The following is a 26998-nucleotide window of genomic DNA, read 5'->3' on the forward strand; positions in this document are numbered from 1 at the left end:
CCAGCCCCATGGGCTTCCAGGCGGGATTGGGGTGCTCATGACTGCTCTGGATGGGTCAGGAGGGCATGTAGGGTGCTGCAGCCGTGGTGGGGACCCCACAGCACCCTCGTGGCTGGGAAAGCCCAGCACCCTCCTGCTGCGCTGACTCAGATTCACGAAGCTGGCGAAGCTTTGCAAGCTCAGCTGCACCCCGGTGCCAGCAAGGAAAGCAGCGACGGAACAGCCCTGGGGACATGCTCGGGGACCCTGGGGACATGCTCGGGGATGCTGGGGACAGCCACCAGCCCAGCATCCGCTCCCAGCCCAGCCCCTCCGCCTCCCCCGTGCCGTCTGCCGCCGGGGCAAAGGGGAAAATGAGGCACGGAGCGGTGAGCAGCGCCGTCCCCGCTGCGAGCTCGCCTCCGGGCCCTGCTAAGCGGGGACGGGGTGCCCGCTGCGGAGGGTGCCCCCCCGCTCCCCCGCCCCGCGGACCGGGGCTCCCTCACGGGCCCCGGCGCTGCCCGAGCCCCAGCAGGTGGCGCCCTGCGCCCGCCGGTGGCTGCGGCCGGAGCCCGGGGCCGGGGGGGCCAGGGGGGAGACCGGGAGGGCTGTGCTGGACCGCACCGGGCAGCGCTGGGATGTACTGGTTCGTGCTGGGCTGGGCTGGTCCATGCTGGGCTTCACTGGGCTGGACTGGCCCATGAAGCACCACACAGGACTGTGCAGAGCTGGGCTGCACTGGGCTGTACTGGGCCATGCTTTGCTGAGCTGTACTGGGCTGTACTGGGCTGTGCTGGTCCATGAAGCACCACACAGGACTGTGCAGAGCTGGGCTGCACTGGGCTGTGCTTTGCTGAGCTGTACTGGGCTGTGCTGGTCCATGAAGCACCTCACAGGACCGTGCGGAGCTGGGCTGCACTGGGCTGTACTGGGCCATGCTTTGCTGAGCTGTACTGGGCTGTGCTGGGCTGTACTGGGCTGTGCTGGGCTGTACTGGGCTGTATTGGGCTGTGCTGGTCCATGAAGCACCACACAGGACTGTGCAGAGCTGGGCTGCACTGGGCTGTGCTTTGCTGAGCTGTACTGGGCTGTGCTGGGCTGTGCTGGTCCATGAAGCACCTCACAGGACTGTGCAGAGCTGGGCTGCACTGGGCTGTACTGGGCCGTGCTTTGCTGAGCTGTACTGGGCTGTACTGGGCTGTGCTGGGCTGTACTGGGCTGTGCTGGTCCATGAAGCACCACACAGGACTGTGCAGAGCTGGGCTGCACTGGGCTGTGCTTTGCTGAGCTGTACTGGGCTGTGCTGGTCCATGAAGCACCACACAGGACCGTGTGGAGCTGGGCTGCACTGGGCTGTACTGGGCCATGCTTTGCTGAGCTGTACTGGGCTGTACTGGGCTGTACTGGGCTGTGCTGGTCCATGAAGCACCACACAGGACTGTGCAGAGCTGGGCTGCACTGGGCTGTGCTGGGCTATGCTTTGCTGAGCCATACGGGGCTGTACTGGTCCATGAAACCCCATACACAATAGTCCAGGGCTGGGCTGCACTGGGCTGTACTGGTCTATGCTGCTTGCTGGACTGGGGCAGTTGGCTCCCTGCAGGGCTGGTGCTGCAGCTGGGGGACCCAGTGCCCAGCACCCCCGGCTCCCAGCGCCTCCAGCCAGGGCAGATCCTGTGGCCAGAACTGCACTGAGGGGTGAGAGGGGGGGGCTGGGGTGGGTTAGCGCACGCTGCTGCGGGGAATCTGCTGGTCCCAGGTGAACTTTGTAACAGCACGTGTGTGCGTAATGCCGCCACAGTCTTTAGTGTATAAAGTGAAAGCCTCACCGTGTTTTCACAGCATTTCTTGCCCTTCCTAGAAGGACCTTGGCATGGGGAGATGCAGCATCCTGCTGGGCTTGCCCAGGTCCCTGAGGACACAGCATGTCTCTCCGGACCCCAAGGCTGGATGTGCTGGGTGCCACACGGGCACAGCTGAGTTTGAGCAGCCGTGATGGGGCTGCTGGTGGGAGCTGTGTGTGCGCGAACAGCTCTGCTGCATCCCAGGCCATCCCTGGCTTCCCTCCGGCCCATTGCTCCTGGCTTCCCCGGCAGCTCCCAGCGCCTGGGGAGGGGCAGCACTGCAGCCCCCGTGCTTCCTCCATCTGCAGCCCATGTCCCTGGCATGCAGAGTGAAGTGCCATGTCCCCCAGTACTGCTTTTCTGGCACTCCCATGGCCCCTCCTGATTTTAGCCACCTCTTTGCTGGACTTGGTGGCTTCCAGAGGGGCAAAGCTCCCAGCTGGGCCTGTGAGGGCTTTGGGACTGGGGTGGTGGTGCCTCTGGGTGGCACCCGAGGTGGCACCCTGTGCAGGGCGCAAACGCTAAGTGACCCCACTGCTTCCCTGGGGCTGAAACTGCCTGTGCCCGCAGGGAACGGCCATGCAGCAGCAACGGGTGGCTGCAGTGGAGGGAGGTGGCAATGCCCCGGAGTGAGCCCAGGAGCCCAGCGGGCAGTGGGGGGACAGCCAGGTGGGGGGTGGGGGGGAAAGGGCACTCAGGGGTGGTCTCTGGCAGCCCGCAATGCCTCCCTGTGATTTGTCCCCGCTTTTCCAGGTTGCTTTGCCATCGCTCTCAGCCAGACGTCCCCAGGCTGGTGGCTAGTGGCCAAAAATCTCCCTGCAGGAGCCCCTGCTCCTTGGCGCTGGCAGAGGGGGGAACCACAAGCCCTGACCTTTCTGATGGGCTAGGGACGGCATCGGGGGCTGGCGGGGCGCAGCGAGGGTCCCCCAGCGCGACGCGCGGGGTGGCCACTGGCTAATAGCCCCGTTAGCAGGACCGGGCAACCCTGGGGCTGGGGGTGCCGCGGTATGCCTCACACCGTGTCCCCCCGAGGGCGGGGATTAGGGCACGTTCCCGCCCTCTATGCAAATCAGAGCACGGCGATTGGCGGGCGGGCGGGGCCGCGCGCCGCAGACAGGCTATAAGAGCGGGGGGGGAACAATGCACCCGCCGTCCCGGCTCGGTGGCTGGTGCCGCCGCGCCCCGCAGCGCCCCGCCAGGTGGGTGCACCGGGGGTGGGGGGCTGCCCCTCTTCATCCATGGGGCTGGGGGTGCCCCTTTCCTGAGCGGAACTGCAGATCGGGCGGGGGATGCCCTCTTTTCTTTCTGGCCCCCCTCTAGGCTCCGCCGCCCCCCCCCTCCCCAATGCAGAGATGGAGTTTGACTCGTACCAGCACTACTTCTACGACCACGACGCCCAGGAGGATTTCCACCGCTCCACGGCCCCCAGTGAGGACATCTGGAAGAAGTTCGAGTTGGTCCCCACGCCCCCCCTGTCCCCCCTGGGGACCCCCGGGGCGGAGGAGCGCTCCGGCTGGCTCTCCCGCTACTGCCTGGCCGGGGAAGAGCCGGAGTATCTCATAGGGACGGGGGAGATCTTCGGGAATCTGAGCGCTTTCATCCTCAAGGATTGCATGTGGAGCGGGTTTTCAGCCCGGGAGAGGCTGGAGAAGGCGATGACAGAGAAACTTTCCACGGGCACGCAGAGGGCCACCCCCCACAAACCCTCCTTCGCGCAGGATCTGGGGTTCAGCAGCTCGGTGAGCGAGTGCGTGGATCCCGCCGCCGTCTTCCTTTGCCCGCTGGCCGAGAGCAAGATCCCCGCATCCTCGGGATCCGAGGGCCAAAGCGATTCTGGTAAGGGATCGAGGCGCTCGGCCGCGCTGCGGGCAGCCCCCGGCCCCCCGCGCCTCAGCCCACGCGTGGGGGACACGCGTGTCCGCACATGTGCGTGTCGGGCGCCTCCCGCCCTTTGTTGCGGCTCCAAGCGAGCCCCGGTCCCGACCCCATGAACAAAGCGGGGGGTCCCCTGCTCCCCTGCCCGAGGGGCTTCTGCTCGGGAAGCCCCTGCCCCTCGCGGGAGGGTGCGTGGGGCAGCCCCCCGGCCGCTGCGTGGGGCTCTGGGGGTCCCTCTCGCTCGGCCCGGCCCCACGGGAGCGTCGCGGGCAGGTGGGCGAGGGGCGAGTTTGCAGCTCGACGTGGGAAGTTTGGGGTTTGTGAGTGTTGCAGCGCGCTCGGCTGCCGGCCCCGAGCCTCGGCTGCTCCCCTCCACGTTCACAGGGCCCACCCGCGACGGGATTCCCTCGGGACACAAGGCAAACAGTCTCCCGGGGGTGGGAGGCTGGCGAGCAGCGGCGGTAGCCCGGTGGCCCGGGCAGCAGCAGCCCCCATCAGCTGGGGCACGTCTCAGCCCACCCTCGGGGCGCGCCTGCTTGTCTCGCGTGGGAAGGGGGGTGTGTCGTATTTACACGGAGGGTCCGGCTGGGAAGTTGCTACCCCCGAAACCCACCAGCCAAGGAGGCGCCACCCCCCGCATCTCGGGCCGCGGCCACCTATTTTCAGCCCCTAATTAAATAAAAAATAAACCATCTGGGTGTCCCCAAAGCCACTCGCGGCCCCCGCGAGGGTCGTGCGCTGTTTCCCCCGCTCCCACGGAAGCGGGGGGGTCTCGGCTGCCGTGGGAGGCGCTGACGCGATGCCGTGACCCCGTTAATAAATCTGCCGGTGGCAGCGACCTGCGCCGGTGAGTCACGGCGCGGGACGGGGATTTAATGCCATTAGGAGCCCGGGGGACGGTAAGCGGGTCACGAGCGTTAAGAGGCTTAACCCAAATTGGGGGGGGGGGGGGGGGCGGCAGGGGTCCCGGTGCCGGTGGGTCCCGGTCCGGATCCGGCCGCGCCACGTGGGAGCCGAACAAAAAGCAACAGATTGCAAACAATGAGAGGAGCCGCGCTGATGGACGGGGCCGGGGGCCAATGGAGTGGTGCGGTAGCCGGCCGGCCCCGCCAGGCAGCCAATGGGCGGCTGGGGAGGGCGGGGCCCCTCGTGCCGACTTTTATTAATGAGTGGCGCGGGGGGGGTGGGTGGGTTGGGGGTGCGCGCGCGCGTGTATATACACGTGGCTGAGACCGGGTGCGTTGTGACACTGATGAGCGCGGCCTGGGTGGGGGAGTGAGCGCCCCCCCAGTAGCTCCAGTAGCAGGGTGGCTTGGGCTTATGGGGCAGAGCCCCACAGAGGCGGGGGGGGGGTGGGTCAGGGGCCACAAGCAGGACAGTGCCCTGGAGCCCAGCCCCTGCGGCCACCAGTGGCCCTGGCACAGGAGGGGTGTGGGCCGGTGGTGCTGCTGAGGTGGGGTTGAGCATCTTGGGGGACCTTTAGTGAGCAGCTGTGTTTTCCCCCAAAACCTAAGAAAAAGGTGTAAGCGCATCCCTAAAGGGAGCGCGGGTCTGTGGGGCCCGGTCACCGCTCTGTCCCCAGGGACCAGCTTCCCCGCTGCTGGCATGGGGCAACCGCAATGCCAACAGGAGGGGTGGTTTGGGTTCAGTTATGCGTTATTTAGGTTTTGCTGTTCCCAGCTCTGATAACCTCCCCCACGCTGGCAGCTGGGCTTGGGATGCCTTTGAGGTTCACTGAGCCTGTTGGAGGGACCCCTTCACCTCTCTCTCCCTGCCAGCACCGGGGTGGGGGTGGGGATTGTCCCCTCTGGCCCCAGGAAGCCTGGCCTGAATGGGGTTTATCACTTGTGAAAAGTAACAAGTCACCGAAGTGGGAAGCTGCAGCCAAGGGGAACAATAGGCAGCTCTGCCCCCATGTCCCTCATTTACAATTTCAATGGACCAAGAAAGCGCCCGACCTGGGTGAGCTCTGGAGTTCAGCTGCCCCAGGTCCCCACCATCCTGCTCCTCCTGTCCCTCCGGGCAGGTGGGCTTTGGTGTTCCTTGCTTGATGATCCTTTGTTGGACACATGTTGCTGGTGGTACCAAAGCGAGGCAGAAGTGAAGCCTCATCCAATTTTGGGGAACTGGGCACGTGAATGTAGAGGGAAAGCTCCTTCCAGTGTGATGGTGTTGGAAGAGCACTTAAATAGTGTCATCCCTTCTGGAGGTTGCGTAGTGGCTTTGGGGTGCATGAGCAGATTTTTGTGGGATGGCAGTGGGGACATTGTTCAGGGGCTGTAGGGAGCCCCTGCAGGGTGAAGAGGGGTGACCTGGGGGGCTCCCAACTGATGGGATTTTTTTTTCTGTTTTTTTTGCCATGTCCATTGTGCAGAAGGTGAAGAGATCGATGTGGTGACAGTGGAGAAGAGACAATCGCTCAGCCTGAGGAAGCCGGTCACCATCACGCTGCGCGCCGACCCGTTGGACCCCTGTATGAAACGCTTCCACATCTCCGTCCACCAGCAGCAGCACAACTATGCCGCTCGCTCGCCACCAGATGCGTGTCCCCCACCAGAGCCACCCCAGCAGGACAAGGATGAGCCACTGAGCACCGTGGAGCCAACCCCTGCCATCACGCTGCCTGAGCCCAGCTTGCCAAAAGCTGGCAACAGCCCTGGCTCTGACAGTGAGGACGTGGCCAAGAGGAAAAACCACAACTATCTGGAGCGCAAGCGGCGCAACGACCTGCGCTCGCGCTTCCTGGCCCTGCGGGACCAGGTGCCCGGGCTCGCCAGCTGCCCCAAGACACCCAAAGTGGTGATTCTGAGCAAATCCTCCGAGTACCTGCAGTCACTCATCAGTACCGAGAGGAGGATGGCGGCTGAGAAGCGGCAGCTCCGGCTGCGGCAGACCCAGCTACTCAAACGGATTGCTCACCTCAAGGGGCACTAGCACCCCATGTGCCCCCACCCTGGTCCCCACGACCCCCCTGGCTCCCTCTCAATTTGCACATTTTTTTATTTTTTTTTTCCGGTTGTTTGTTGAACTGTTGGCCCCAGGGGGCTGGAGCACATGGGGCGCTGTGGGGTGCGTGTGGGGTGGCTGCGGTGCAGTTCCTGGCTGCAGGAATGGGGGCCACAGAGGGGGGTCCCCCCTTTACGGCATTGCCTGCGTGGCGTTGGCTTCTTGGCACTGGGTGTTGCAAGATTTCCCTTGTGTGTGTCCCTCCATGAAGCTTTCTCAAGTGACTGCTTCAATTTACAGGCTCTATTCCCCCTCCCCGGCAGCCCCTGCAGCCCTTTCTGCTGTTTGCCACCACCAGCATCACTCAGAGCTGCCCTGGGCATTCATCTCACCCTAAAAATCCCAAGCGACCGTGGTCTGCTTTGGCTCGTGGAGGCAGACACCGAGAGCCCAGCATGGGGCTCGTCTCTGGATGGATCCCCACGGAGATGGTGACAGCAGGATGCCTCTACCCAGGGTTAACAACACTCCGTGGGCGATCCCCTTGCTCGGCTGGACCGTACCTCACTTTCTTACCACTTCACGCAGTAGCTTGTCTTTGAATTTTATGTTCTAGAACCTGCTGCTGTAACTGCGAGTCTTATACTGTGTTTTTATACTGTATTTTTGTACCACTTTTTGAGAAGTATTGGTAAAGAGTTTGCTTTTTTATATATATATATATATATATATAAAAAAACTTTCTTTTGGAGGGGGGGGGGGTCCTGCTGCAGGGGAGGGCTCAGTCCTGCTGCACTTTAGGGAGATCAGGAAGGGGCTGCCGGACCCTTGAGCTGAGCCCTTGCGGAGGCCAGTTCCCCCCTTGCAGCTCTCCAAACCACCCATATGCAATAACGGGGGATTTTTTTTTTCCCCTTTCCCACCCTTGTGACCCCCTTTCCCACTCTTGTGAGTGCCCCCCTCACAAGCAGCTGCTTAAAATTCCCCAGCAAAGCTTTGGGCTTTGCAGGGAGCATGGCTGGAGGGGGCAGATTGGGTGCATGGGGGTGTGTGTGTTGTGCTGCCTTCAAGGCTTCCTGCTGCCCAACCTGCAGTGGGGTGTGTGGGTGACAGAGTCCCCTGTCCCCTCCTGGGGTGCTGGCAGGGGTGGCCCCACAGGATGGCACCCTTGGGTTCCCCACTGACCTGCTGAGAACAGTTAGAGTTAACACTGTGGTCGGATTTAGCACTTTCTTCATTACCTCACACTTCATAAATAAATAAGTTTGCAACAGCCTGGGTTGGCTTTTTCCATGCAGGCGGCTGTGGGTTTCCATGCATTGTGCCATGATGCTCCGGGGGAGGGTGGGGGGCTGGCTTGGCTGCTGTGTTTTGGGGTGTCCCCAACACAAAAATGTATTTTTTGCAGCGGGGCTTGGCTGCCTTGCTGCCAGCAAGACTGGGCTCTTTGTCCTGACTTTCTCCCAGCGATTGAAAGAAGCGGTTACGGTGGTGGGGCCAGAGAAATGAATCCCCTGGATTATTTTTCGTCCTTTTAAGTGATTTTATTGGCAAGGAGGGGCAGAAAGCCCACGCTGGGCTCAGAGAAAGCTTTGGTGTAATTATAAACCCCCCTAATGGGACTCAGGGCAGTTGGTGTAGGGCGATTGCTGCCCTGTGGGTCAGGGGATGGGGCTGTGGTTGGCAGTAACCCTATAGGGAGGGAGAATGCAATCTGCTCACTTCAAGGGGCATCAGAGAACTTCATATACCCAGATCTGCCAAGTGGGTGAAATTATATATATCTGCGTGCCTCCTCCCTGCTGTCCCCAAACTCAATGCGTTTGGGTTTCCCTCCTACTGGCAGCAAAAGTCTTGCTCTAAATGCAGGAGGGACACGGGATCCTCTTACCGCTGAGAAGTCAGAAAAGAGCTGCTGCTGCTGCAGGAGACTCAATCACCTGGGGGAAGGCAGCCTTAAAAAGCAACAGTTCTGCACGGAAGCTCTTAAATACCTGTTCCCTGGGGTTCCAGCAACATTTCATACTTTCTGCATGTTGCATCACGCCATGTCAAAGTGCTTTTGAGCTGTATTAAGAGCTGCTCGCAGGAACCACAGCTTACACATGGAGCAGGGTGGCCTAAATCCGACACCTCGCCCGTGTGCAGCAAACAAAGCCCAGATGTACCAATCCCTCAGATGTTTATTTTTGTTATATGTGCACCGACACTGGCAGACTGGTGTCCTTTTTCAGCTCAAGGTGACCCTCCCAATAAGGTTTTTAGTAAAGTGTGCTTTTTCTTTTTCGTGCTGAAGGCACATAGGATGTTTAAAAAATTATTTTTCTTTCTTGGAAATGATGTTGCAGATCTGTGGCCAGAGCTGAGACCCTCACCAGTGGAAAATGTAAGTTGGTCTCAAATCAAACCGGGGAACAGTTGCAGTTTTGCACACACCTTCGAGTTCTCCTGCTTAAAGCCTGCATACATAAATATATATATATATACTTGAAAGTTCCCTGGTTACTAAAGCAGATGTCTCCTCTCACGTTGCCACGGTAAGGACGAGGAAAACAGGCTGACAGCGCTATCAAGCGAATAAAATAGCAGGGCTTTTCCTCCTTGCTCATTCAGTGCTGCGATTCGCAAGTGCCGGCTGTAACCATCACAATCCAGCGTTCCCAACCCTGACAGTTATTTTCTTCATGCGCGTCGCCCTGCTCGCACCCTGCTCCTGGCCGCTGCCCCCCTTGCCTCTGCTGCCATACCCCCCCCCCCCCGCTGCTCTCCCACCCACCGTAGCTTTGCTCCTGCCCGCGCCGGGTCTGGGGGGCAGCCTGCGCCGGCCCGGGGATGCCGCGGGCAGGGGGCTGCCTTCACGCCTGGGCTGGCAAATTTTTAGGACAATTTCCCGAGGCGGTGATAATCCCTTCCCCTCCGAGGGGGGGCTGGCTGCCCGCACCCCTCCCCGGTCCGCAGCCTCCTGCTCCCTGTTGCTATGGCAAAAGATGTGTGTTGCCAGGGAAAGCGGCAAGGCTGAGGTACCCTCCTCCCGCTGTCGCCATGGCAACCGTCTCCCTGCCTCGCCTCCCCTCTGTCGCCACGGAGACAGTCGCCGGCTCCCCATCTCCCCGTGTTGCCGTGGCGATGGGGAGGACGAGCCTCCATGGAGGCTGCCGTTGCCACGGCAACGCGCGCCTCTCTGTTGCTATGGCAACTGCCCCCCTCAGCCTCCTGCCCCGTTGCTATGGCAACAGCGTCCTTCTCATCCCATCCTACCCCCCCCCAAAAAAAAAAAAAAAACAAAAAGGTACCACGGGGCTGAACCCCACTCGTGGGCACGGGCCGGGTGTGAGGCCCTGGGGGGGCGGGGGGGGGGGGGCAAGAGGGGCCGGAGGCGCGGGGCTGGGCAGGGCAGGGCCGGGGCCGGGCAGCGGGGCCGGGGGCAAGGGGAAGGCCCCGGGCCGAAGGCGGGACACCCCCGCCTGGCAGAGGGACCCGGGGCGCTGGGCCCGGCCCCGGCCTCCCCGCGGGTGGCCCCGTCCGCAGCCCCGGCCCCGTCCCGCCCCCGTCCCGCCCGCCCGTCCCCATGGCAGCCGCCGGGCCGGGCCGGGCCATGGCGGCCGCGCTGTGCCGGGGCCGGGCGCCGCCGCCGCGGCCGCTGGTGGTGATCCTGGGCGCCACCGGCACCGGCAAGTCGGCGCTGGCGCTGCAGCTCGGGCTGCGCCTCGGCGGGGAGATCGTCAGCGCCGACTCCATGCAGGTACGGCCGGGCCTGGCCGCCGCGGTGGCCTGCGGGGGGCCCGGGGCAGGCCCGGCACCGGGAGGCGGCGCGGCCGGGCCCGGGGGCCGCGGAAGGCCGGAGCCGGGCCCGGGGAAGGCCGGAGCTGGGCCTAAGGGAAGCTGGAGCTGGGCCCGGGGCCTGGGGAAGGCCGGAGCCGGGCCTAAGGGAAGCTGGAGCTGGGCCCGGGGCCTGGGGAAGGCCGGAGCCGGGCCCGGGGACGGAGGAAGGCCGGAGCCAGGCCGGAGCCGGGCCCGGGGACGGAGGAAGGCCGGAGCCAGGCCGGAGCCGGGCCTGGGGGCCGAGGAAGGCCCGAGCGGGGCCCGGGGACGGAGTAAGGCCGGGGCGGGGTCCGGGGAAGGCCGGAGCCGGGCTCAGGGATGGAGTAAGGCCGGAGCCGGGCCCGGGGAAGGCCGGAGTGGGCCCCGAGGAACCTGGAGCCGGGCCCGGGGATGGAGGGAGGCCAGAGTGGGGCCTGTGAAGGCCGGAGCTGGGCCCGGCATCCCCGGCGGGGCCCTGGCCTGGCTGAGGGTGTTGCAAGGGGACCCGGCCTGGTACCAGCCTCGGGCCGTCCCAGAGGGGCCCAGCCCCCGGGGCTGCAGCTGGGCCTGCCTGGGGACCCCGGGGCCCGTGGCCAGCTGCCTGTGGGCAGCACCGCGGGGATGGATCCTGCCCGCTCGGTGTGCGCCCACCGCCCCGTCCCCATGGCCAGTTGCTGGTTTTGGGGTGAGCAGTGTCACAGCTGCCCCCTGGCCGGGGGAAGCCTGCTGGCCTGGCTTGTTAGCCCCGAACGAGGTGGTACCACCAGAACTGTAGGGCTGGGTTTGTTCAGACCCCCCACAATAAATTCAGCTTTTCAAAGGAAACCAAAGAGTGTTTTAATTTTAACCCACAATAAAGCTATGCGGAGGTGTAAGGAGCAGTTGACCAAGGCAACACAGCAGCTGGAGTTGATCGATAGTAAGCGATACCCAGGGCTTGCCCCCGCAGATGCAGAACTGCCGACATGGACCATGGGGACCTGTGGGTCCTGCCTAAGAAACGGCAGCTGGAGGGGGGTGTCCCAACTGGGAGGGCAGGGGGGACAGCAGCCTTCCCCAGCCTGTTTGTGGGCACAGTGTGAGGCTGTGACATGGCAGCTGGAGCTGAGTGCTCCTCTCCCTGGTCACCAGCAAAGGGACATCAACGAGATACGGGAAAGAATATTAAAAATTATATTTGCTGCTTGCCAGTGACAGACTCTGTGGTCTTGTCTCTTACCGCAAGTGGCAGCATGGAATATATCAGTTGTACAGCCAGGCTCAGTACATGCTGAGGAGCTGAGTCTCGTTTTTTCAGTCCTAATTGTGTTCAGCTACCAGAGCTTTGCCACAAGATGTAGATTTCAGCCACCACAGGTATTTTGTTATTGTTCAGCAAAATGTTTTCCTTTCCTAAATCAACACTTCCACTGTTTTGTTTCTCTAGTGCCTGAACTTTCCATCAAGGTTAACATTTAACGTATTTATTGCGCTTTTTAAAAAGGTGTTTTCTGCCAACAACATCCCTTGCCCTTTGTGCTGCTCAGAGATCGACTCTTGCTGTCCTACGGCCACCTCGTTTCCTTCACTAGATGGCCAATGCTGGTCACTTTGTATCCTACAGACCTGAACTTAAAAACTCCCTCTCCTGCATTTGGAGCAAGCAATCAGAAAGCTGTAATTTTATGGAATGTTTTCCTTAAGCTCTTGGAGAAAGAGTGTTTGAGATCGGAGCTGAATTGACAAAACCCTGCAGGGACAAAACGTTCATGTGATACGCAGAAGCTCTGTCCAACGCTGCCTGGTTGTGGGCAGCTGCCCTCCCGGCTGCCCAGCCCAGCCGTTGTGAACCGTCAAGCATTGCTGGTGTTGCGAGTCCTTAATGAAGGTCCGTCTTGCTCTCCCTGAGCCCGGTGGGACTGCCTGCGGGCTGCTTTTCTCTGCAAACCCAGGCTGGGATGGGGTGGCTTTTAGGTGGCTGCTGTTAAGTTTCCAAGGCGGGTTACACTGCTCTAGTGTCTGCATCAGAAATGTCTCTGAGACGAGCTCTGCTGGTGTGGTTTTACTAGTGCTGACCTTCCTGATACAGACAAGCCTTAGAGCTTTTGTTTGGTTATTCGTGCACGTTTGTGTACCGTAAATGCTGAGATTCTTGGATGTCGCAGTGACCACCAGCCTAGCAGGCTTTAATATCAGGGAAGCAGCTATTAACTTCAGCACTCCTGCGATCACGAGGCTCCTGCTGCATCCCAAGCTCTGCAGACGTAGCTGGAGCCGACTGGCGTGCTGTGAATTCTTGTTTCATGCTGGTGGATGTTTTGAAGCGTGTATTTTGTGCTCTGGTTGTTTCAGGTCCCACTATGGGAATGCAGGCGCTGGGAGGACTCTGGCTGCAGGCGCCCAATGGCATCTGGGCTCGAGTGGCTCTTGTCCTCCTTTCCTTTTAATCTCATTCTAGCGTGACTGTGGAGCGAGCTGAGTAGCTCTGCTACTTTTATCCCATAACGCAGCGTGCTTTCAGCGTGGCCTCTCGGGGCGGCGAGGCGGGGGAGCCCTGCCTCTCCGCAGCTCCGGCCGCCTGAAGGCACAGCCTCAAGCAGTGCGTGTCTGCGCCTCCCCCACCATGCTCCACTAACCCCCGTGCCCCGCTTAGGCGGCTGCAGCCAGCCAACTGGGTCTGCTTTCTTTCTGGCTTTGTTCCCATGGAATATTGTCTCCCCGCCGCATATCCCTCTGCCACGCAGAGCAGAGCTGGCTCTGGTGTCCTTGTGGAAGAGTCGCTGGGTTTTAAAAATCCCATTGCTCATTCTCGACTGACAGCTGCCAGCGGCCATGTCGCCCTCGGCCCCCTCTGTCCATTCATCGCTGCGCCCCGCGCGAGCTCCGTGGAGCTCTGACAAATGCTGGCAGCGTTTTGGGCAGCAGCTGGAGCTGGAGCCAGGCTCGGGAAGGGGCCGGGGAGCCCCGAGCCCACCTGTTCCCACACACAGGCACCCCTCTATCTCCAGAGCATTTTTGTCATGACTGTGGGTCACTATGGTCAAATTACAGACTTAGCTGCTGCCTGCGTGCAGCTCAGGAGCTCTGGTTAATCTGATGGCCTCTTAATCTTTCTTTTTGGCCTTTCTGTTGCCATTTGTCATCCCAGTGAGTTTCCTTTAGGAGTAAGTCATTCCCTGGGAAAGCCAGGTGAGGTGAAGCCAGTCCCTGGCTGAGCAGTGAGCATCCAGCGATGCTGGTGCCAGCTTGCTGGAGGGCCCCGTCCGCTCCTGATCCCACTGTCCCTTCTGGATGTCACCCTTGGAAGTGGAGATGCAGTCCTTCTCTGGAAGCTGTTGTAGCACACTGGGGACATTTGCCAGTTAATATGTCAAGTCAGGACATATTAAAGAGCCTTTGCTGACATCCTTCTCTTGGCAGGGATCAGGGCGGGGAGCGAGTCGTGCTCTCCTTGCACCGCTGGCTTGGTTTGGCTCCTCCATGCCCCTCTCCAGCTGGGACATCCCTTGGCTCCCGTGAAATCTTCACTCTCTTCCTGGCTGTAGGTGACACAGGCATCATGTCACCTTCTACACTGCGCTCAGGGCAAGGACAGTGCCTTTCCCCCTCTAGTGCAGATGGTGACAAAGGGACGGAGTTTGGGATTGTGCATGAAACTGGTGGCAGAGCCAGGGTTTGGGAGAGCCAGGCTGTGGGCTGAGGCTCCTCACGGGATCCTGAGGATCGCTGGTGCTTGTGGCTCTGCCTCAGTTTCCCCACCCTTTCAAAAGGGCGACGGTGCTGACCTGCCAGCACCGTGCTGTGCGCTGTGGGGTGACCTGCCCGGGGGTTTCAGCAGCAGAGGTGGGAGGATGCCGTCAAGGCTAAGCATCTTTAGTCCGCGGCTTGTATTTGCCGTCTCAGAGGCCTGCTGCTCCGGGCTGCCGCTAATCTGTTCTGGGGCCTTAGAAAGCAACAAAGGCTTATCTGAGCCGCTTGCTGAAAATAGAAATGAGTGTCAGGAGGACGTCTCGGTGCGAGGCCCTGCCGACAGCCAGCTGGTGGAAACCTTCTCCGGGCTTTGCTGGGTGTGTGTAAAAGGCCGCCTTTGTTTCCTGCCAGCCCACACACTGACGCCGCATTCCTCCTCTTGTTGCCAGATATTTGGGGAGGCTCTTGGTGGTTAATCTCCAGGAGAACCTTGGGGGATTGGAGCCTGAACTGTAAATCCTGGCTCTGCTGGCGCAGGGCACTGGGAGCTCCCGGCTGCCTCCGAGCCTCCCTCTGTATTGACTGGGATTTCAGACAGACGAGTGGGAGTTGGAGGAGTTGGGAGGGCTGGACTGGCCTGGCCCTTGCTGGGAGAGAGAAGGCACTGAGCCAAAGCTCACCAAATCCAAAGGTTTTCCAGCGCCAGACTGGAGACCTGGGTTGAATGGTGCTGCGCAGCCCGGGCTTGGCTGACGGATGGGGATCGATAGGCTGCAGCCAGCCACAGGGCACGTTGGCAGAGAACTCCCTCTTGGGTCTCTCTTGTCTGCGCTCCTTCCCTGGAGCCAGCTGGGTTTCTGCAGGGCAGAAGGGAAAAGCATTTGGTTGCCCTCCCGCTCCTGCCTGGCTTCCTGCCCCCAGGCGAGCTTTTCTCCCCGCCGAGGGACCGGAGCAGGAGCTGGCCCTTGCCCTCGGAGCACCAAGTGCAGGAGTTGAGCAAGATGGGGAGTGCCTGCCGAGCTGCAGCCGGTTCAGCTGCCCCAGCAGCTCGCATGACTGCTCCAGGCAGGGATCGGGCTTCCCTGCTCCACTAACCTCGGATCGTCCCTTGCTGCCGCTCCGTGCCTTTTGCCTGTGGGTCACCTCTGTGTCACCTTGTCCTTCTGTCTGGGGCCCGGTGGAGGCCGTGCTGCAGCTGGAGGCTTGGCAGCTTCTCAGAGGGGATTAAGGGGAAATTTGTTTCTGGAAGTCTGGCCCTCTGGCTGGGGTGGTTTCTGGGTGATGGAGGGGGAAGTGAGTACAGCCATTTCCAGTCCTTTCTCCCATCAGCCCGGTTCATCCCAAGCTGGGAGACTGCTCCAAGCAGGAAGGTGCTGAGAGTTAAACACCTCCTCCCTGTGACTGCAGCACAAAGCAGAGCCTTAGCCACCGCCTGGCACGAAGGGTGCTCAGTCCTGGGCATGGCGCAGAGCTGGGCTGGGCAGAAGGGCGGCATGCTCGGGGTGCCGGTCCCCGCTCTGATCCCTTTGCAGCGCTCTGGAGCCTCGCAACACCCATTGGCAGGCATGCCCAGAGCACAGGGGCACCCTGTGCCGAGGGGAGTTGTGTTTGCATGCCATGGTGAGCAGCGTGAGGAGCCTTCCTCGCTTCTCCTGGGCAAGAGATGCTCTCATCTGAAAGGGCTCTGCTCACGGGACCCAGCCGAGCCGTGGGGATGGGGTGCCAGGCTGGGGCGGCTCTGATACTTGCGCTGCCTGGGTCTGCGGGCTGGGCTGTGGCTGTTGCTTTATGCAGCCTGGAGGGTGGATTTGGGCTGTGGCTCAGATGCTCGCTGCTGGGATCGCAGGTTGCCTTGGCTCTTTACCAAGAATGCTCCTGAGGGGTTGGTTTGGGTGGCTTTTCTTTCTTGCTCTGCTTTTAGCTGTCTAGCTGAGGACCAGCATCTCTCAGCTGTGCTCTCCCAGGTTGTATATCCCAAACTCGAGACTGAAGACACACCTGGAAGCAGCGAGATGCTGCTGGTTGTGCTCACCGCTGTCTCTGGGCACCTTGGTGCAGGACAGTGTCTGGGGTCAGTGACCTGCGCCGATGAGTTTTGCTCCCCTCCGCATCTAAGTTGGCTCGATAACAGGCAGTGGGCAGTACACCAGGCTTTCAGGGTGTGCATGAGCTGAGACAGTTTGTGTGTGTCTAGGAGGCTTCATGAAGTTTTATATTGCACCCAGAGATCTTTGCGTGTTACGGGAAGCAGCACTTCTTGTTCCTAAACAGAACTCGGTGCTGTACTGGAGCCGTGTGTTTGGAGAGAGGCACACCTGAGCTTTTAGATGAGGAGGTGGCAGCTTGGAGGCAGCTACCCTCATTGTTTCGGAGCTCCGTGCTTCTGAGCCAGCCTTGGCTGGTTCTGCTGAGCGGGCTCTGGCACCGCTCTCTGATCGCTCGATCAGCCTTTCCATCCTGAGCTGCAGGGTTATATCAGCCCAGGAAAGCAGTCATGAGCGATCAGACTCACGGTTCGTCTCCCATGGGCAGGAACAAACACCAGAGAGAGGCAGTTTGGCCCTGGCGGGAGCAGGCTTTGGTGAGATTCCTGCTGCTGCACCTGAACGGGGGGTGTGTGGCCCAGCCTGGGCTGCCTGCTTCTCCAGAGACCAGCAAGGGCTTGGAGGGTGATTGGGACAGGCAGGGGCTGTGCGTGGTGGGAGCAGCAGCAGTCGGTGGGGATTTCTTGGGACACAGACATGAACGACAGGCTCTTCTCTCCCCCAGGTGTACAAGGGCTTGGACATCATCACGAACAAGGTTTCTCCCCAGGAGCAGCGTCTGTGCAGACACCACATGATCAGCTTTGTGGATCCCCTTGTCTCTAACTACACAGTGGTGGATTTCAGAGACAAAGCTGTGGCTCTGATATCCTTCACGCTGCAGCCTGCCTGGCCGAGCAGATACAGACTTCCCCCCTCCACAGCCAGGCCTGCAAGAGGGATCTTGGGCTCTTCACATTGCAGCTAACCCCGGTTTTCAGAGAATACTGCTAGCAAGAGGGGCTTAGACCTTCTTTTACCCAGCTAATGCTCAGGGCTGGTTGGGCAGATCTCTGCTGCACTGCAGCAGCGCTGAGCTGGCTGTTGCCCTGCCTGGCGGTCCCCGGGTGTCCCTGAGTTTTGGTGGTAGCTGAGACAGGTAGCAGAGGGTAGTGAGAGATGAAGGACACCTATATATAACCTTGTCCTGCAGCCTCACCAGCTCCGTGGGGCTGGGAGAGCAGCGTCTGGGCCCCAGGCTGCTGCTCCCCACAGCCCTCCCACCCTCCTGTGCATTCCTGTTTACGCTCCTTGACGATGACACATTGAAGATATCTTTGCCAGAGACAAGATCCCGATTGTTGTGGGAGGAACGAACTACTACATCGAGTCCCTGCTCTGGAAGGTCCTTATCAACACTAAGGTACCGTCGGGGCTCTGTGTATCCCTCTGGGAAAGGGTGAGCCCCTTGTTCAGGGGGCAGGCTTCCAGTGACCAGGCATGGTGTTCCCCCTGGTAGTGTGGCAAGGAGAACCAGAAGCCCCCTCATTCACCCCTTGGGTCTGGGGGATCTTCTTGCTCGTGCTGGCCTTGCACGTGGATGAGTGGCTTGATTCAGGGCTGCCTTGTACCCCACAGGAGAAAGCCAGCGCAGCCCCCGGGCCACTCACCGACCGGAAAGTGGAGCTGGAGCAGCTGGACAGCGTTGAGCTCCATCGCCGCCTGAGCCAGGTAGACCCAGAGATGGCAGCCAAGCTGCACCCCCACGACAAGCGCAAAGTGGCCAGGTGAGCTCAGCATGCCAGGGGCAGGAGGTGCCAAGGCCTGGCGCCCCTTCCTGAGGGAATTGTGTGCCTGGGAATGTGGCAAGAAGGGCTCTCCCATCCCAGGCGGGTGCTCCTAGCCTCTTAGCAAGGTGCGTGGGGAGCTTGGAGCACTGGTGTTGGGGAGCCCTCTGGGATCTGAGACCTTTGGCCGTACAACCTCCAGTTTGAACTGCCTTTGGGGTCCAGGACAGCGCATTGCTCCTGGCTTGTGTGCACCAGGGTTGCTCCCGCTGCAGTGCCCCAGCAGCAGGATTTATCTGGAGCTATTTAAAGAGTAAGCTGCCGTGCTGGCTGAGTAACATAGCTGAGCTCTGTGGGAACAGCACGGCAGCAAGACCAGGCTTGCTGCTTTGGTGGGCCCATCCCAGCCGAGCCCTGGCCCGGGGGGAGCAGAACACCGCCCACCCCATTCGCACGGTGCAGGGGGACAGAGGGTTGGGCACCCCATGCAGCTTTCTCCACCTCCCTGGCTGGGCTGGGCTGAGCTGGTGGTAACGCTTCGCAGCATCAGCGCTGGCCCCTTCCCTGCAGCCCTGCCTGGCTGGAAAGGGCAGGGCTGGAGCCAGAACCCCGTCCCCTGCAGGGCTTGTCCCAGTGCCAGGCAGGAGTGGGTGGCTGTGCTCTGGGCTCCTTGGGTGCCGTCACTGTGCTCTGCATTGCATTGCACCCCCAGGACCTGGGTGTGCTTGGGATGCTGGGCACGGGAGGGGGCAGAAACCTGCCCTCCCCCCTACATGAAGAGGGTTGGATCTCAGCAAGTGTCTGCGGTTCCCTTTGCTGGAGCCCCCAGGGCTGCTGGGGAAATGGAAAAGCTCATCCTCACCCAGCCTCTGAGCTCTGTCTGTCTCTGCTTACAGGAGCCTCCAAGTGTTTGAAGAGATGGGGATCCCCCATAGTGAAATCTTGCACCAGCAGCAGGAGGAGGAAGGTGGAGGGCCCTTAGGTGGGCCCCTGAAATACCCACATTCCTGCATCCTCTGGCTCCATGCAGACCAGGCAGGTGAGAGTGGGCTCCTGGCTGGCTGGGTACGGTGATGCAAGGTTAGGGCTGCCTCCCTGCTGCTGCCCCAGCCTCATCCCTGAAGAAGGCAGCAATTCCTTTGGAATCAGTGGGCGTGACAGAGGACTCGCTCCCCTGGCCTGGTGGGCTCTGCCTTCCTTAGGTGGGCGGGGAGGCTGGCAGTGCCGCATGTCCTGCACATTGTCCAGCTGTGGGCCTCCCGAGGGCACAGCTCCGAGCGGCTGAGCGTGTCCTGCTTCCTCCTCCCAGCTCTGGACCAGCGGCTGGAGAAGCGGGTGGATGACATGCTGGCTGCAGGGCTGCTGGAGGAGCTGCGGGACTTCCACCAGCGCTACAACCGAGAGAAGGTGGCTGCGAAGCGGTGGGTGATAAGGCAGCTCCCTTCCTGCTCCCACTCCCGCCTACAGACCCGTGCGAGGGCCCAGCCCTGCCCGCAGCACCTCCAGTGTACCGCTGCTGCTGCAGCAGGGCCGGCAGGCAGGAGGGATGCCTGCCTCTGGGGGGGCACCGTCAGCGCCAGCGGAGAGGTCTGAGCCAGCCGGATCCTCCAGCGCTTCCTGGCCTTCCCTGCCAGAACCCTGAGACCAGGGTTGGTCAAGCAGCAGAGTCTCTGTTGAATTAGTTTTGCCCGGACCATAGCTGCCAAGTGGTGACATGTCCATTCAATAAAATTTACTTGGTGCTGCCTGAGCCTTCACACGACAAAGCTGACATGAGGTGGCACTGAGGGCACTGGCGTGTGTTCCCGTGTGTGCATGGCTTGGCTTGTCCCCTGAGGCCATGTGCTTGTGTCACCTGTGGAGGTCCCTGCAGGGTGAGACGCAGGGACCTCAGCTGTTCTGGGGAGGGTTGAGGTCTCCCGCTGTTCTGAAGGAGATGGCCTTGACCCCTTCCTCTTGTCTTGTTCTCCAGGCAGGATTACCAGCACGGCATCTTCCAGTCCATTGGCTTCAAGGAGTTCCACGAGTACCTCATCAGCGAGGGGAATTGCTCACCCGAGACAAGTGCCTTGCTGCTGCAAAAAGGTGAGAGGGATACCCTGCATGCCCTGCGTCCCTCAGCCCCACGCAGCCCCAGGTGACGCTGCGTGATGGTCTGGACCAAGCTAAAACCTTGGGGCAGGTCTTGTTGGGGTTGAGCTGCAGCTTTCTCTCTGCATTTTCCGCTTCTGCCAGCCCAGAGGGGCAGGGACTCCTTTCCCAGTGCCTGGATTGCTTCTCTGAGCCCACTCAGAGCAATTCCTCCCTCCCTTCCCCCAGGTCTCCTTGCAAGATGTACTGGGCATAGTATGACTTGGGATCTAGAGCTGGTCCACCAGTGCCCTGGGTGGTGGAATCCCAGCTGGGGTGCGAATGCTGTGGAGAACAGGGCTAGAAAGAAGGAACAAAGTGGAACTCAGATCTGATTCAGCAGTATTATGGTGGGAAGGAATCTGGGGATCTAGCGGGTCACGGCATGAGTCAATAGTGATGCACTCTGATGGCATATTTTGTTCTGGAGTGTCTGGACTAACGGGTTGTTGTTAGAGGGAGCTGCTCTGCTTCTCAGTAAGGCGAAGGTCCCAGGCAGAGTCGATCTTCAGTGCAAAGCAGAGGTGGAGGCTGAGGAAACCACAGAAACGATAAAAGCCTTGAAAACAAGTCTGGTGCAGCAGGGGCTTGTTGTGTCTGCCCAGGAGACGATTATGGAGGGATACGATAAGTCTGGTACTAAATATTGAAAGGTTGTACAGCGGTAAACTGTCCTCTGGGCCCCCTCTGGGTAGGACAAGCAGTCCTGGGCTCCGTTTGGGCAGGGAAGCATTCGGTTAGGCATTACGAGAGCAGTGCTGCAGCCCTTGCACAGATTGTCCTACCTGCTAAAAGCTTCAGGGCGGAGGTTTTGGGACACCTTGTCCAGCTCTTCCGCGCTGCCGCTGACCCTGTGCTGTCTGGCAGGGCTCGGTCTCTTGGCCGTGATGCTCACTTCTCACTGCTGGCTTGGAGACCTTCAGGCTGTCAGTAGAAAGACTTCTCTTAGGCGAGCTTGGTACCATCCGGCACAAACTTCTGTCTTGCGTGATTTTGCCCCACTGGAGCCGACAGCCTCTTCCCACTCAGCTCTGAGCTGAGCTTGCGGTGTCCCGCTAACCTGTGGGGTTTTTTTAATCCCTCTCTTTCAAAGGGATCCAGGCCCTGAAGCAGGTGACCAAGAGATACGCCCGGAGGCAGAACAAATGGGTCCGAAACCGCTTCCTGAGACGTAAGTCCTCTATTCTTGCCATACCTCGCCATCCCTGTTCTTGCGTCTCTTCTCGTCCCTTCTCAGCGCGTCCCCTGCTCCCAGCTCAAGAGAGGAGAGAGGTGGCTCCGCTGCTGGGGGGCAGCGTGTGCTGGGGGAGCCAGGAATCTGGCAGGGATCAGACGATCCTGCCTGGATTCTTCCTGCTGGCCTAGGCTGCCCTGGCTTTGTAGGTGCCTGGCCCCTGAGCAGATCCCTCCAGGAGCCACAGGCACCTCGTGTCCCAGTCCATCCAGGAGGCTCTGCCCTGATTCCTGCCGCATGTTTGGGTTGCAAAGCAGCCGCTCGGCCCTTCTGAGACAGCCTGCCCAGCACTGCCCGTGTTTATCTTGCCCACAGCCTCTCTGCCCAGAGGCTCGGGAAGCTAGCTCCTGTGTCCCCTGGACCCCTGGCTGCCTGGGAACGTCTTCCCCTCCCCACAGAAGTGCCATCAGGATGGCTGATCCCCCAACAGAACAAAACTGCAAAGGCTCAGCCCCGTGCTGGGCAGCAGTAGATGATGATAGCTACAGCATCCCTGCAGCCTGTCCTGCTGACGGCTCCCGAGGGGCTCCGGGAGGGGGTGCCCAGCACGATCCCTCTCCCCACGTACCCACATATGCTCCCGGCGCAGGGCGAAAAGCCCAGTTGACAGCTGCCCTCCACATTAGGAGCAGGAGCCCGCTGGCTGCTCTTAGCCTGGGCCGTGCTCACCACGGTGGCAGGGAGCCAGCAGGACTTCCCCATCCCAGCCCCGGCCCTGGAGCAGGGCCAGCAGCAGCAGCTGGGAGCCGGGCACTTGTTGAAAGGTGCTTGGTAGGGGCAAAACAACAATAAATAATAATAATAAAAAAAAAAAAAAAAGCAGGGAGAAACTTGACTCAAAAGACAGGCTTTGAACGAGGTGCAAGAGCTTTCCTGGAGCCGTGTGCTGGGGGGCTGTGGCTCACCTTTCTGGTGGCAGGTGTGCTTCAGATCGGCCCTGTCGGGAGCTTGTTTGTGGTCGGGGCGATAAAAAGCAGCACCTGCTGCAGACTGGCACGCGGCAGCCTTTGGTGGCTTTGTCCGAGCGGGGCCGTGTGCCCGCTGCCTGCGGGCAGGTGAGCCGCGGCAGGGCGGCCGTGCTGCTGGGGGGAGCGGGCACGCTCTGATTGCAGCTGGTTCACCCTGGCCGGGCTGCAGCGAGCCCCCCGTGCCCTCGTGCCGGGCTGGGGGAGGCCGAAGGGGTCGTTTTGGAACTGTGCCTCGTCAGGTCGAGGCATTATAAAATAGCATCTCCTGCCATGGGCTCTGCAGCCGCCCCAGCGATTCCAGCTCTGAGTGGGAACCTGCACGTGCAGATTCCTCATCCAGACTCCATGCCTGCATCTCCTTGTAGGCTTTGTGTGATGGCTTTGTGCCTGGATCTCGCTTTTTGATCTGCTGCAGCCTCCTGTGGACCACGGCTGTGATGGAAGTGTTTGTTGTTGTGACGGGCTGTTGGGGTGCTTGGATTTCGTAACGCTGTCCCCTGAAGGCAGACAACTGTGAAGGTGCTTGCTTGAGTTCTTACGTGTTCTTGCTGTATTGTGAGGGTGGTGCCCCCCCCGCCCCCCCCCCAGCTGAGATCTTTGGATATTTTGGTGCTGGAAAAGCTGGTGCCGTTTCTGAGTGCTAAAGGACAGCTAGGCAGCAAAAAGCAGATCCCCCTGGTCACAGCATAGCCCCGTGGGTGCTGGGACACGGTGCTGGGGGGGGTCTGGCAGTGACCTGCCCTTCTGTGTCTCCCTAGGTCCCGGGCCCAACGTGCCCCCGGTGTATGGCTTGGAGGTGTCTGATGTCTTGCGGTGGGAGGAGGATGTGCTGAAACCTGCTCTGGAGATTGTGGAGAGCTTCATCCAGGTACTGGGCAACTGGAGTTAACACACGAGCCGTGGCTGAGAAGCCGGTTGCTCAGCAGCCCGCGGGCCCCATAACTTGGCACTTAGTGTCTCCCACGGGCAGGGCTCTCTGCTTACATGTCCAGCCTTGGGCTTTCCTTGCAGTGGCGGAGAGTTGTCTACGCTGAAAATTTCTCCTAATGCCCAGTACTTGTCTTGCATGATAAAACTGCAGCGTCTGTCCTGCTAGCCTTAGTGTCTGGGTATGGCAGGTTCACGTTCCAAACTCAACCAAAGCGAACAAAGGCAAGCAATTTCTCATAGCAGAAACCAATTGGAGACATTATTTAATCTACAGGGACGTGACCCCCCAGCGGAACCTGTGAAGATGGAGTATGATGTAAATGAGAACAAACGGAGTCATCGCGTGTGTGAGCTCTGCAAGAGAGTCATCATCGGGGACAGGGAGTGGACAGGTAGGATCTGGCAGGGGGGAGAGGAGAGGACCTGGGAGGGGGTGCAGGGAGTGCAGTGGGAGGGATGGAGTGAGGCAGTTCTCCGAAGCAGAGCAGCTTCCTTGGCTGGGTGACCCTCGGCACATGATCTTGGGCTTTCAAGGATTGTTTACAGCCCGTGTATGAAAGCAGCCATTTGCAAGCCCAGAGGGGGTGCAGGAGCTGTGCCACAGCAGCCATCTGTCGGGCTTCCTCCCCTTCCTCGGCACCCGGTAAACACTGCCGCTCTCCGCCGTCACGCCAGACGCGGGGATCTATACGTAGCATCGAGCCGCAGAGCTGTCTGTGTTTAGGGCTGCCAGTCCTTTGCAGCGCTTCAAATACTTTGTCAAAAAGCACAGAACAAATTTGTTTCTTCTCAAATTTTGTTGTGTAAAACGAAAGTTTAAAAATGTTTTTAATAGCTCAGTTCTGCTCCAATATCTCCTATTTATGTGTTGGGTTTTTTTCAAAAGTATTCCTAGCTGTAATGGTAATAGAAAGGGATTTTCTATTTCCAATAGACTTACTTTAAAAGAGCTCAGCTGGAATCAGATTAACTCAGTGAATTTATCTGTGCTGGGAGGCTCATGCTGAGAACCAGAAACAAAAAGTAGTGGAGAAACTGGCTGCGGAAATGAAACTGGTAAATCTCCATGTGTCACCCAAATGCAGTATATGCAGACACAATGCAAAGATAAATTTTCCAGGTTGTTGGTTGTCGGATTTGAATGAGTCGCTTATTCCTGCTGAGCGGGGGACTGCTGAAAGCAAAGATGGAAGCTGGCTCGGAATGGGAAGCTCATTGCAGTGAGATGGGTTTGTCAGTCTGATTGTTATTTTAGCCAGTCTCAGCTCGGAGGTGCTTTGAAGGAGCTTTACCTACTCCAGAACTAGAGCACTCTGAAAGCTGTTGGGGCCCGTGCCATCCTTCCAGGTCCAGCAAGTTTTGTGACCGCGTGAGAGCTCCTCAAGATCCCCCCAAACACTACAGCTGCAACTACACATCCTCTAGGGATTTCATCCCAGATTCTGATAGATGATAATACCTTTCTCAACCGAGACCAGCTGTTGTTCTCTGCATCCAGCTGAGTTTGCGTCAGATCTCCACAGGATGGGAGAAAAATGGTCCAAAACCTGGGTGTTACTTGTAACTGCAAAATGTAAAAGCTCGAAGGGAAGTGAAAACAGTAGTGGGAGCTGAGTCGATCTGCAATCTGGTCTGTTTTCTTAAGTCAAGTTACAGATATTTCTGGGAACTGCTTCCCAGTACCCCACTGGCTCTGGAAGGTTTTAAAATTTTATCTAATTTTACAACTTGTGTGGACTTAAAAGAGCACACCTGCCCAGACAGCAGCAGCGATCGGCACTTTTTCCAGCCCCTGTAAGCTTTGGTGTTGCTTGCAACAAATTGTAAGAGGTGAGACTTTATTTCAAGCAGAGGGTGACCCTACAGCGTTGTGATAAAGCAGCAGCTTTGCGTGTAATTTCATCCTTTGGCAGAAAAGGATGACTGGAAAACGCCTGAGGGCCTTGATTCAGTGAACACATACCCTCGTTTAATTAAGGCCCTGCCTGAAAAGTTTGCTGCTTTAATTGCTGCTCTGATCTCTTAGAAATAGCAAAACCACCCTGCTAAGATGGTACATTGGTTTGGTTAGATAAAGCGTCTTCTACTTAGATGATACCACTGATACGGGAGGTTTTGCTGTCCTTAACTATGTGATTTCAAACAGAAATGCAGCTCCTGCTACCCCGCTGTCAATACAAGTTGCAACCCTGGGATTATGCCTCTGTTCCCATCTTGATTCCTGCAGAAGTGCCCTCGTAGCTGGGGGCCTTGCCCTGGAGTTATGCAAAAGCATAATTATGCTCCAGGCTCCGTCTGCAGCCGCTCTGTGGCTGTACAGGAAGGATATCCCCAGTGCTGCGGTGCGGGCATCCCGCCTACAAATGATCCTGGCAGCGCTCCACGGGGTGCTGGGGAGTTGCACAACCTCACCCGCATCCTGCGATGTGCCGCCTCTTGGGTAACACTTTTCCTTCCTCCCAGGCATCGTGTCTTGGTTGGGAGCAGACTTGCTGGGGAGGTTGGGTCCTGACAATCTGGAATCTTCTACAGGACCGGAATTTTTCCCTCTCCCCGTCCTTCCTGGAGTCAGAAGGCTTGGAAGGGTTGTCCCTCGCTGAGTCCTGATAGTTTGGCGTGAGAAATGGCCTGGACAGGGCTTGGGAGGTCACTTACCCGCTGGGATGAGTTGTGCGGCAGGGTGGGAAGGGAGGGTGCTCTGCACTGCACGGGGGATCGATCGGCTTGGGTGTTCCCTTCCCCAAATTCCCCAGAATTAAATGCTCCCTTCGCCTCTTCCCCCAGCTCACACACGATCCAAATCCCACCTGCACCACGTGAAGAAGAGAAGGAAGCTGGAGGCCACCAGCCGCGCTGCAGGGACTGTGGGGGACAGCGGGGGTGCGGGGGACAGTGGGGGTGCGGAGACCTCGGAGGAGGACAGCCGCTTGCCTTTGCCGCCGGCCTGCAAACCAGCTGGCGAGGGGGAGCAGCCGCGCCGCCACCTGTACGGCGAGGAAGCGCTTTAGTCCTGGGTGGCCTTGAACCGAACGAGCCGAGTCATTTTTATTTCAGGATGAGGCAGGTGTGTAAGTGATGGCCAAAGGCTGTCGGCTGCGTCAGATCCTCTTCATGTGGCCTCATCGCGCCGGGTTCCCATGCTTCCCCAGCCCTGCCTGGAAAGGGCTGCGCCCCGGGGCAAGGCTGCTGGAGGCATCCACCCATGCCAAGTGCTAATTCCTAGCAGAGACGCAGCATTATCCTCGGAATGGTTGAGCCGATCCTGCTGGCATGCAAACTTGGCGTTCTCGGGGACAGAAATCCCCTGCGCTCCTCCAGCTTGGCCAGGAGTGCAGCTCCGGAGCTGAGTGAGCTCTTACTGCCTTTATTGTGGAGAGGGTTATTTTTTTTTTTCCCTTTTATATGGAAATAAAGTTGCAAGATTATTGTGGGTTCCCCTCCCTATTAACCAGCGTGGTTTTCTTGCTCTCTGTTTCCACCTGGCCCAGGTTCCCTGCTCTGGGCATAGGGCAGGATCTCCAGACCTGGTTCCTTCTTCCAGTCACCTTTGCTGCAGCTTCTGGGGGAGCTGAGCAGATGTTCCCAGCTCGGTGGAGGCTGATCCCTGTGCACAGCAGCAGGTGCAGAAGGAGCTGGCACCTGTCAAACAGGAACTTGGGAATGATCTCATCAAGTTTGCAACAGATGAGCCTGTCCTAGTTAAAGCTGAATTCCCGGGGGTTTACACTGTAGTTTGGCAGTGGGAGCCGGTCCCACATTTAAATCCGAGTTGCTGAGCTGCACATTCCTTGTGCTGCGTCCATCGCTCTCC

General features: G+C 59.5%; 2 protein-coding genes across 3 annotated transcripts; both read left to right on the plus strand.

The window, feature by feature from the left end:
• The first annotated feature begins 252 nt into the window (after positions 1-252).
• On the plus strand, positions 253-7917 carry MYCL (MYCL proto-oncogene, bHLH transcription factor). Of its 2 annotated transcripts, XM_080379867.1 has the most exons (3): positions 253-3022; positions 3144-3659; positions 6073-7917. In XM_080379867.1, the coding sequence occupies exons 2-3, from the start codon at positions 3176-3178 to the stop codon at positions 6630-6632; spliced, it is 1044 nt and encodes a 347-aa protein (XP_080235993.1). In that variant the 5' UTR covers positions 253-3022; positions 3144-3175; the 3' UTR covers positions 6633-7917. The 2 variants fall into 2 exon arrangements, with proteins under 2 accessions (XP_080235993.1, XP_080235992.1); XM_080379866.1 differs by having other exon boundaries at positions 253-3659.
• A 2257-nt stretch (positions 7918-10174) lies between these two features.
• On the plus strand, positions 10175-26614 carry TRIT1 (tRNA isopentenyltransferase 1). Its single transcript, XM_080379855.1, has 11 exons — positions 10175-10386; positions 16884-17024; positions 17463-17561; positions 17777-17925; positions 18822-18964; positions 19235-19346; positions 19898-20010; positions 21149-21226; positions 23016-23125; positions 23462-23579; positions 25972-26614. The coding sequence occupies exons 1-11, from the start codon at positions 10213-10215 to the stop codon at positions 26193-26195; spliced, it is 1461 nt and encodes a 486-aa protein (XP_080235981.1). The 5' UTR covers positions 10175-10212; the 3' UTR covers positions 26196-26614.
• The last annotated feature ends 384 nt before the right edge of the window (positions 26615-26998 follow it).

Source organism: Falco punctatus (assembly GCF_963210335.1).
Source record: "Falco punctatus genome assembly, chromosome: 3".
NCBI classification, from domain to species: Eukaryota; Metazoa; Chordata; class Aves; order Falconiformes; family Falconidae; genus Falco; species Falco punctatus.

Bases quoted from the DNA above. Each gene is read 5' to 3' on its own strand.
- MYCL (XM_080379866.1), top strand. From the start codon at position 3,113: ATGCCCTCTTTTCTTTCTGGCCCCCCTCTAGGCTCCGCCGCCCCCCCC. The intron at 3,660-6,072 runs GTAAGGGATCGA...TCCATTGTGCAG, and splicing joins CGAGGGCCAAAGCGATTCTG to AAGGTGAAGAGATCGATGTG.
- TRIT1 (XM_080379855.1), top strand. From the start codon at position 10,213: ATGGCAGCCGCCGGGCCGGGCCGGGCCATGGCGGCCGCGCTGTGCCGG. The intron at 18,965-19,234 runs GTGAGAGTGGGC...TCCTCCTCCCAG, and splicing joins GCTCCATGCAGACCAGGCAG to CTCTGGACCAGCGGCTGGAG. The intron at 20,011-21,148 runs GTGAGAGGGATA...TCTCTTTCAAAG, and splicing joins TGCCTTGCTGCTGCAAAAAG to GGATCCAGGCCCTGAAGCAG.